This window comes from Chelmon rostratus, chromosome 10 (assembly GCF_017976325.1).
Source record: "Chelmon rostratus isolate fCheRos1 chromosome 10, fCheRos1.pri, whole genome shotgun sequence".
Classification (NCBI taxonomy): domain Eukaryota; kingdom Metazoa; phylum Chordata; class Actinopteri; order Chaetodontiformes; family Chaetodontidae; genus Chelmon; species Chelmon rostratus.
The window spans coordinates 7691829-7702365 of NC_055667.1; the positions used below are offsets into that span (position 1 = coordinate 7691829).

General features: G+C 43.2%; 1 protein-coding gene across 1 annotated transcript; it reads right to left on the minus strand.

Annotated features, from left to right (window-relative positions):
• Positions 1–831: 831 nt before the first annotated feature.
• e2f1 (E2F transcription factor 1) lies at positions 832–10378 on the minus strand. Its single transcript, XM_041945833.1, has 7 exons — positions 9008–10378; positions 8576–8675; positions 7178–7397; positions 6732–6884; positions 6414–6528; positions 6039–6324; positions 832–4477 (listed from the first exon to the last, which is right to left on the minus strand). The coding sequence occupies exons 1-7, from the start codon at positions 9257–9259 to the stop codon at positions 4236–4238; spliced, it is 1368 nt and encodes a 455-aa protein (XP_041801767.1). The 5' UTR covers positions 9260–10378; the 3' UTR covers positions 832–4235.
• Positions 10379–10537: the final 159 nt, after the last annotated feature.

The window sequence follows — 10537 nt, forward strand, 5'->3', positions numbered from 1 at the left end:
CTACTGACTGGCTTCCTCTGCTGGTTTCCTGTCCCCTCTTCACTGTTTTGGGTGAAGGCCTCCCTCTAGCTGCACAGGTGAGACTGTACTAATTGTTATAGAATGTGATGATCCTGCTGGAAAAGGAGCTAACCGACCTCTACATTTATTTTTTCTGGTTATTTCTGTCAGTGATAATATCACAGTCTCAGTACTTAAAGAAAATGTGTAGTACATTTTCTGAGAAACAAAAAGTATGATTTTAGTTTTTCAATTCGCTGATTATGGTACACAATTATTACTTTAATGCTTAAGCAGTGTGAACATGTCACTTTGGGCTTCGGGTTATTGTGAAATTCTCACTATTTTCTGAACTTTTACAAACTAAACTATCAAGTAATTAAAGGGGAAAATAATCAGCAGATTAACCCATAATGGAAATAACCTTTAATTCCAGTCCGAGTTAAAAATGAGCTCTACCTCAACCAGCTACGATGTAAAATCCTGCTTTTTGCTTCTGACCGGAGCTGAACTGGGGCAGGCAGAAAATCACAGGAGGACATAAACCTGAGGCACCAGCAAACACAAAATGAAACAGGGGTCAGGAAACCATGAGGAAAATGCTGACAAACCTCAACGCTGAGCCACACAGGTAGACTGAACAATAGCATCATGCATGATGAGGAGCAGGTGTGCTGGCTGATGGGCTCAGGGGGAGGAGCGGAGGGGTTGGCGGTGTCATCATCAGTCTTAGGTCATGTCAAATGAATGCAAATGGTTAAAGAAGCTATTGCATCATCAGTGTCGGCTTCACTTCTGCGCTACAGAAAGACAAGATGTGGTACAAACGGGTCAAATCAAAAATAGTTAACTTTTTATTCTTGTCAAAGAAAATTTGATACAAAACGGCATATTGGGGCCCGTTAATAATCCACAAGTACAAACCTGTATTTTCTTTCCCCCAGTATGGAGCGACAAAAATAAAATTTGTAAAATAAAAAAAGAGAATAACTGTGACTGATTGTTAAGTTGCTGGATAAATTTCCTTTAAAAGCACTTTGAATATTGACTGGATCAGGGCTGGAGTCAATTCACTTTGATCTGTTAAACCACAGACGATTTTAAGAATTTGCGATCAGAAAGTTAACACCTTATCAAAATGTACAGTGTTGTATAGCTTGGATCGAATGTTCCTCTGTCTCCTCCTACATGCTGTGATTCCTACAATTCCCACAGATACGCGTCAGACGTATCTGAGTTTTACCCGAAGGTGATTTGACTTCAACCCTGGTACGAACGTTATCTGACAAAACCCACACAAAACACCTGAAAACATTGCATTCCGTCACCATGGCCGCACGCGAAAAGAAATCCTGATCTGACAATACATCGACAATTAATATTCTACCTTAACAAGGCACTGCATTAGTCCTGCAGGGAACCACGACAAGACGCAAATTTCACAAAGATGGACAAGATGAACTGCTCACATTCTGCAAGTAATGTTGATCAGTTCAACCGCCGATTGAAGTTCAAGGCCAAGACAAACAGATAATATGACGTTCTAACAGTTACACGGGTTATAAAGGAAGCCGAACATTGTCGTGGCTTGTAGCGCTGCTGTCAGTTTAAAACCTTTCAGATGCTGCCGAAATTATACGCTGGATTTTCAGGTTTCCGAAGACCTGAAGGAAACATTTCAGGAAACAAAAGACGACTCAGAAGGTTTTCACACATTCACGACAGTTTGAGGCACCAAAAGGCTACACTATGATACATGTACAACCTTAGATTAGCAATGTTGCCTGCAACATCAAGATCTCTTTAAACCAAACTGATGTGACAGAGAAGGCTGACAAGATACGGAGAATTAAGTTACACATTGGTCCGTTCAGTCAAAGCGACCAATATACTGTATTGGTGAAGATTTTCCTCTAGAAAAATATTTTTGTCGCATCATTAACCAATGCAAAGGTTGCACATGCACAAGAAAGGGAAATATATTCTCTATGAGGGGACAAAGACATAGTAAAATATAAAACTAATGAGATGCTAATTTACAAACAAAATACTTCTATTCACCACTCAAGGACACATTAATCGATGCAAAGTCGCTTCCTGCCAGAAAACGAAAGCAAAAATGTTGTACCATTTTTTTTTCTATTCAAACCCTTTTTGTTTCAATAAATACGCAATACAACAAAACAATTTGTATTTTCCACACACATGCACCCGCACACATATTAAAACCCAATACTTCAGGAATGTAAAAACGTGTTAGCTTACATTACTTAGAACAAGAAAAAAAAAAAAGTTTGACGCAGACATTTCTAAGTACAACAAACAGACACACAGCCGGAGAGTTTCTCATCTCATACTCTGAGTACATGATGGGAAAACATCTTTGTTATTGCTGCTTATTTAAACTGAAAATCAGTGTGGTACGAAGCAGGTGAGGAGGGAGCCTGACAGGACTATTGTAGAAAAAAAAAGAAAGAATGGATACTTTGTGAGCTAAGATAAGATATCCCAGGTATCTTCCTTCACACGGTAGCGGTCATTGATTTAAGGCATGAGCGCTGACTTTCTGTGCATATAACATGATGGGATGTCTCACTTCCACTTCACCCTTCCTGAAGGCATCGCTGCTTCGCACTGATTGGAATTGTAAAACAACGCTGTGTTGTTCCAGCGTTTTGGGAATCGGTGTGGAGTTCAGGGTTTGTGAGGATCAGCTGAGCCTGCGGGGAGCGTCCCTACATGATAACATGTAGAAATAACAGGTGGGTGGTTTTAGGAGCATTCACCTCCAGGCATCCGGTCAACTTTTCTCACTTGAACTCTTGGTTGGAAAAGTGGAACGAAAAACACACACAAACACACACACAAAACCAACCCACACACTCAGTCATCAAGCATTTTCTAAACCTGTAAAAACCTACTGTCAACCTACGCGACACCCGTGACATGCTTCTAAAACGGCTACACTCCCATCCATGTTTGCATCGAAAACATTGATTTAAGACTTTGCTCTGCTCCAAACACCTGAGACTATGGCTAAACGCCTAGCTAACTACTGGAGAACATCTTCAGTATACGTTTTTACACTTAACTGCAGCAAACTACGATCGCCTGGTTTCCGCCGCACCGATCAAACATACCTGGACCTTCTAGATTTGAACCCCTTATCTTTCCTTCAAAACCACATTACCTGTCACGCTGTGGAGTCTCTATCTCGGTCCTTTGGACTCTCTAAATGGCTTTTCTCCACATGACCAAAGGAAACGTGCCTTTTGAAGAAAAATAACAAATGTTCAAAATGTCACGGCAAACCTCTGCGTTATCGTTTATTTGAAGAAAGATGAAGGTCAAGCTCCCCGAAAGCATCTTAGTTCATGGTCAGTGCATTTGGAGGGCAAATATATAATGGACCTTTAGCTTCTTATTACAAACTATTGTTGGTCCACTGTGGGAGAATGTGGAACATGTGCAAATCTTGCCAGGAAGTTGGGCCAATTATACCTTGAATGTTACTGTCAGACAGACAGAAACCAGCCTTTCAGCACTCCAGTGTTTCAGACAAAACGTACTGTAATTATCGATGGAGAAGCCTTCATGGTTGTGCTTATAATGACCTCTATCATTGTGGACAGAGTGTGAAACTGCACCGCGGCTCTAAGATGCTTTTGGACAACCCAGCACTTAATCTGCACTCCTCATAACACCGGTTTCATGGACGCAGCTTCGGCCTGCGAACGTTTCTCTTTTGGAGAAAACACCTCAGACTCGAGCCACCTCAGAAACCAGCCTCATGAGCTGTAGCGCGTCAGCCAATCAGTGTTAAGGAAACCAGCCCGATGAGTCCGTACTCCGCACTCAGACACCTGCACAATCACTTGAATAAAACATTAACAACAACGAAACCCTTACTTGGTAAAAATATCAAAATAAAATTCATATAAATAATTTAAATAGCTATACTAAAGCTAAAGTCTTGGTCTCAGATGTTCCAATGGCCAAAGAGAAGTGCTGATCATGTGCTGTACAATTTAGGGGACTTTTTGAGATTTTTGTAGTTGGGGTAGTATTTTGCAGATCACGACCAATTACTACACAAAACATTTTCCCATAACCCACAACATTATGTCAGGGTTTTTGTCAAAGATTCGTCCATAACCTGTTGATTTCCAGTCGTCCTTTAGAAGCCCCAGGGAACAGAGGCAAAGACCTGGAAGGCTCCTCCTCTCCTTTCTCATTTAACTGTCCCCCAAAACCTGTGATAGGTCTCCAAAGTCACAATCAAACAGTTCGCTGATGCCTTCGTGGTCCTCCAGTCCAAAGTGGTAGTCGTGGCTGTGAGGGGGGGACAGGTTGATGAACCCGTCCAGCGGGAGAGAGAGGCCCTCCCCGTTCAGGAAGTCCGAGGAGGAGAGGGGCGAAAGGTCAAAATCGGGCATGTCTCCGAGGCTGGCAAACGGGTCTCCTCCCAGGAGCGATTCTGTGGAAGACAGTCAAGAGTGAAAAATACTGGATCAGTTGTTGCTACTGGATTTTGATCAATTACTATTTAAGCACACAATACACACGAATAATCAATTAGTCAATTGACAGAAACGTTATCTGCAATTATTTTGCGTTTTCAGCTTCTCAAATGTAAGGACTTGGTGGTTTTCATGAGCTATGAATATATTCATAGGCTTTGGACTGTTGGTTGAACAAATCTAATAACTGACAGATTGTTCTATAATGAAAGTGACCATTAGTTGGACGCCTAAAGGTGCATTCAGATGAGTGGATGCTGCCGCTGCCACCGCCTGCGTTGTTTTCAATGTAAACATGGCTGACCTCAGTGGCGAGGAGAGGGAGGCCAGCTGCCTTTCATGAACAGGAACACACGCATTCAGAGTTTATGATGGACTGAAAGTCGCCGGCAATGATTCAAAATGCACGACGGGGAGCCGCTCGCTGTCTGAAAACACCTTCACGGCTAACACCGTTTGTGGGAAGATGCTGGATGAGAAGGGGGACTCTAGAAATTCGTTTCCCATTCTCTAAAAAAAATGTTAAGCTTTGCTTTTTAGACACAGGAGATCAGAAAAGCACGTTATCTTCACTGGCATGAAATGAAAGGCAGCAGAGAAGAAACCCAGCTGATCTCTGGGAGTAGCACGCCGGCAGCTCAGCCTCACTGCAGGCCAAATGACAGACTGAGCAGCGTGAACGCATGAGCGTCACTTCAACTGATGCTAATGACTTTGGCCTGTTTGTTGTACACTTTGTTGACGTATGTTGTAACTTTTGCGTACTTTTATTATCCTTGTCAGGACGTCCATGTAAAAGAGGGCTTGCTCTCAAAGGTCCTCCCCATTTAAATAAAGTTTATAACAATTCAATGATGGATTATCTTTTAAAATACACACCATAACATAAATAAACACGTCAATAAAGAAGATCATTTAACATTTATTTAGTGAGAAAATGTGCAGTAAGGAAATGATGGGTATGAGAGGTGAAAGTTTTTCAGTCCCACAGACATTTCTGTCATTTAGGCGGGTGCATCTTTTTTTTTTTTTCTGCAATGCCCCCATACAATTGTGCTCCTCAGGGTTCGTGAATTTTTGGTTCTGACTGATGATGGTGGTGCTGTAATTTGATTTGCGCAATATCTGTGGTGAAATCTCTGTGTGAGCTGCTACTGAAAACAGTTGCAATGCAAGTTTTTTTTTTAAGCTGTTGCTCAGTCCCAGCTGAGATTTCAACACTCCCTGCGTAACATGACGCATCTGTGTTGTGATTGTGAGGGCTGCGGTTACCATTGCTGAGGTTTCATTTGTCATTACCACATCCAGAAAGCTAATGCTAAAGCTAATGCTCACATAAGCAAAAGCTTCAAATGATTGCAGCTCAAATCTTTCACATTTTCAGTGTATTTAGCTGACATGAATCCAAGTTGACCACAGCCTCTGTTTTGCCTTTTTTCAGCTACCCTTGAAGATTTTCTGAGAAGTATCACTTAAATAGTTCAACATTTTTAATTATTGACAAATGTGAACACTCACCTGTGTCACCACCTAACCCCAGTGACGAGGGCTCCTGCTGGGAGGCTGCTGTCACTGTGGATGGCGTGGACTCTGGCGACGACGATAAACCCACTTCCAGGGCGGCTGCGGACGTTCTTGCTTGCGATTGTTCTGCGGGTTGTGTGGGGGACGGGACCAGGGAGGGGTCAGCGTTGGGTTTCGAGGGACTACTTCCTGTCACGGGGCTGCAGACGCCGGAGCTGTCTTCTGGACAGAGGAAGACGTCGATTGGACCCCGCGTGCTCTTCAGCGACACCTGGTAACCCTGGAGACACGTAGAGAAAATGTGCCCGGTCATGTGAAAAATCCCACAGCCATGAAATCAAAAAGCTGAATCGTGTTCAAGGCCCGTACCTTGCTGGGTTCTGAGACTTGCATCTGGGTCTCCGGTGGCGCTCTGATCACCATCACCAGCTGGTCTGGGGAATCAAATGACTTCCTTAAGTCCTGGCACCGCACATAACCCAACGTGACAAACAGCGGTTAAGGAATACAATAAAGCTGAAAGTGGTGCCATACAGAGAACGACACAGCTCAAGACGGCAACACCGTCTTGATAAAGCTTTGCCGTCTATGTCAACTGGCAAAATTAAACAAATAACTCGGAATGAGAAGAACAGAATATGAACAAGAACAGAAACGCAGTTGGCAAGTCTCCTGTCAGAAGGATATTTCTTGTTCTGTGGGTCCTCCGTGAGCAGCCGGAGCTGTAGGTTGCATTTGGAAATGAGTTCGTCCATTTGCTCCTCCGCCTCTGTGAGGTCACACACCTCCCTCTGCAACTCCTTGTGTCGGGAAACCAGTGCCGTATCAACTCGATTACCACTGCCGGAGAAGAAAGCAAACAAAATAACAATAAAAATCAAGTGGTTTAGTCTAAACACACCTGTCACTTATATATTTTACTGCTGAAGTGAGGGCCTTTCTGCTCACAGGCTGTAATTAATGTTTTCAGATTGTTCATCTTGTACTCATCATGTTTTAGTGTTGCAATTGTTTGTATTTCACACCAATCTGACATTGTCGTATTTATTCTTCATTTACATTCTTCTGCTTTGCTGCTACAACACTTCAACAGTACTGTTCGGTCTGGTAACACATGGCTTTTCTGTACTCACAGCCATTGGATGTTGTTCTTGGACTTCTTGGAGATGAGCTGGATTCCCTCCAGGACGTTGGTTATGTCATATATGCGTCTCTTCTGGACGTCCAGGACCTGCGAGGCCCAGTTCAGATCCACCACGCCGTCAGCTGACTGGGACAACAGGTTCAGAAAGCGCTTGGTGGTTAGGTTCAAGGAGGTGTCGTACCGTGACTTCTCCGTCGTGGTTCGAGGAACTGGAGAGAAAGGAAAGGAAACGCACATGGGTTTAAAAACCACACTGGGGAGTCTCTGTCCTCGTGAAAGCTACTGGCTGTAACTTAATCCCTTATTGTCATACAGCACAAACTGATGCAGCAGTGCAGAGGAGCATCCCATCTGTTCAGAAAAGAATCAAAAACATCTTTCTGAATTAAATAAGACATGTGGCAGATCATTGAAGCAACTGGAAGCAACTTCTCTCTCTAACCAGCACGTCCTGAGTTGTTCCTTCCCTGCGTGATGTCCTGTGCTAACGTTCTGTGTTGAAGGAGGTCAAATTACACAGACGTGATGCCCATTTACTCATGACTTACTCCTGTCATATAAATGTCATGATTTTATACAAATCCTATAAAGCTGATAATTTCAGATAAATACAAAGGAAACAGCATTCAGATTAAGAAACACATCTTTAAAAATGTTCCTGAATCTCAGTTGCTTCTAATCAGTTCCACATTATTTCGTAGTGACTTTCGGTTCCACTTACAGACGGAGAATTTGAGATATGGGATAAAATGTTTGTGTGTCATTCTTTAAGCCATTAAGCATTTTATTCATAGTACATGTGCTGCTCCGGTGTCTGCTGCATGCAATTTTGCCATGAACCAATTCTATTATATGCTTGCCATTTTTAATATATAATTCCTATAATACAGTTCACATTTGCACTGCTTGTCAAAACATTGTGTCTTGTATTTATCCCATTTTGAAAAACACAACAAGGATTTGTATAGTGTTCATTTATCAACCAAACACTGAAAAAAACTAACAAAAATCTTATCTTTCCAACTTTTGATCCTCAACTATTGATCAAGATCAATGGGAAGAAGGAACACTGAAACATGAACTAATAAATAATGTCCATTGTCTTTCTGTATGCTTAAAAACTCTTTTGTCATTTGAACAGGCGAATAGTTTTAAATATTTCTGATGCTAGGTCAGCCCGGTGAAGACAAAAACAGGCTGGCAGGCCGCTGTCTGTGCTGATAAACGGACAGCTGTTTTTAGGACAATGATGGCTGTAGCAAAGGTCAGAGCATGTATGGATCGGATGGCTGATGTGCAGCTGATGTGTTGCTTCTACTGTGAATTTTGGGTGACAATGGAAAAAAAAGAAATCAGCAGAATAAGCTTCCAGTGTGCGTGTGTGTACCTCTGGGAGGGGCAGGTGTGGAGGGTGGAGCTTGGCCTACAGACGGTCGAGCGGTGCTGACATACTGATGGTCACTGTCCAGGTCCAGCTTCCTCTTTACCTGATGAAATACAGATGTTGTACAAACAGTGTCAAAAAACTATCACTATTATAAACCACATGTTATTGCAAGTATGTACTAATTATGTATTAAGAGAAGGAAAGGACTGAATGAAAAGCATCTTAAAGCAACAGGGGGGTGGACTTAATAAATCTAATTATATATACACACACTATGTTATGCAGACAGAAGCACATCCATGTAAACATTTCAACATATGTTCAACAAGGACCGCTCCTCAACTAACCACTTCCTTTATTGCTCTTTCACTTTCGCTCAACTCTCCCTCTCCACCCTCTTCCCACCCCCCCCCCCACCCCCCCTCTCCTCACCGGAGGTCTTCCCAGAGCCGGTCGTCTCTTGTCCTGAATCCCCACGTCAGCGGGGCCCTGTGGCGTGGCAAACAGCAGGATTTCCCCCGTGCTGGTGGGAGCAGCGGCCGGGTGGAGTCCCTCATTGCTGGGGCTGGTGATGATCACTATCTGGTGGTCCTCGCCCAGGTCAATACTCCCAGAGTTCAGCAAAGTCTCAAAGTCAGCCAACAGATCCTCCGATGTCTGCCCTGTTATCAGAGTCTCTGACATTGCAGTGCGTCACTGAGCAGCCCTTCACTGGACTTTGAGGGTGTTGAGGGGTCACAAACCAAGAGGTTGCAGTTTGACAGTATCAACACCTACTTGAATTTGCTGCGCTCAGTGAATTTAAGGAACAACGGTGAAACCTTGTGAAAGTTTGCTTGCAGGTGTTCATAAGCAGCTTGAACATTTCTTCAAAAAGTTCCTCTGTCTCTGTTGTCCACCTCAATGTCCATAAACAAGCCACTGCAACTACATTATAATTAACAATACTTAGCCATAAATGACAACCTATTTGAAGCTAACTGCTGAAAACACTTTAGGCTGGTGGTGAAACAGCAAGACAGGATGTTCTGCCAAACAGGAAATTTGGCAAATAAAATAATATTGCAAAATGCATACCAAACTCTGCGAGCTCAGTCTCAGCCGCTACTGCGTTATCAAAGAAAGGGTCGCTAATTGACCGGAACAGTATTAAACGCTGGTGGTTAGCGAGCTAGCAAGGGAGCAGGCTAATCTATTGTTTTCATCTCTCCTGTCAGTACAGTACAGCCGCGAGGCCTGGCCACACTGCCCTTAACACAGCTACCAACCCTGCTAGCGAGCTAGCTTGTGTCCTAACAACAAAGACTTAAACAAGTTAGCAAACAACCCGATGCAGCCGGCAAAACTACCCATTTAAGGGTGCAAAACAATGTTATTTATCCTTAATGTTACATCCAAGACTGAGCTTAACTAAATGGCTATTAAAACTTTATAGCAGCATTCCAGGAGTGAGCTATCGAAATAAAATATCTACAATGCAAAAGGCATCACCATAACTCAAAAGCGTCTTTGAGACTATATACGATAAAGCGACAGCTAGTTCTGCAGAGTATACAGACTTATCGTTGAATATGAATATATAGGGCAGATTAGCATGCTAGCTAAGTTATTAGCCGCAATTCTTCAACCCCCTCGTTTTGTTGGGGCACGCAGGAAGCAGTCCGACAAAACTGGAAATGTAAGGAAATAAAGCGGCAAAATACACACGCATCCTTTAAAACAGCAGCCGCTGGTCCTTCTGGTGCTCACATCGTACACGGCCCATTTACAAAAGCGCCGTCCCGACCCCGTTATCGGCCGTTATTGTTGTTATTGTCCCAGCTGATCTACATCTAAACAAGGATCGGACGGTTTTCGCGCGAAATCTTTTTTGCCGCGAAACCGGCACGTGCATCAATCCTACGTTTACGATTGGACAAAAAGCTGTACTTTCCGCAGGGCGGGGCGGATGGCCTCTGATTG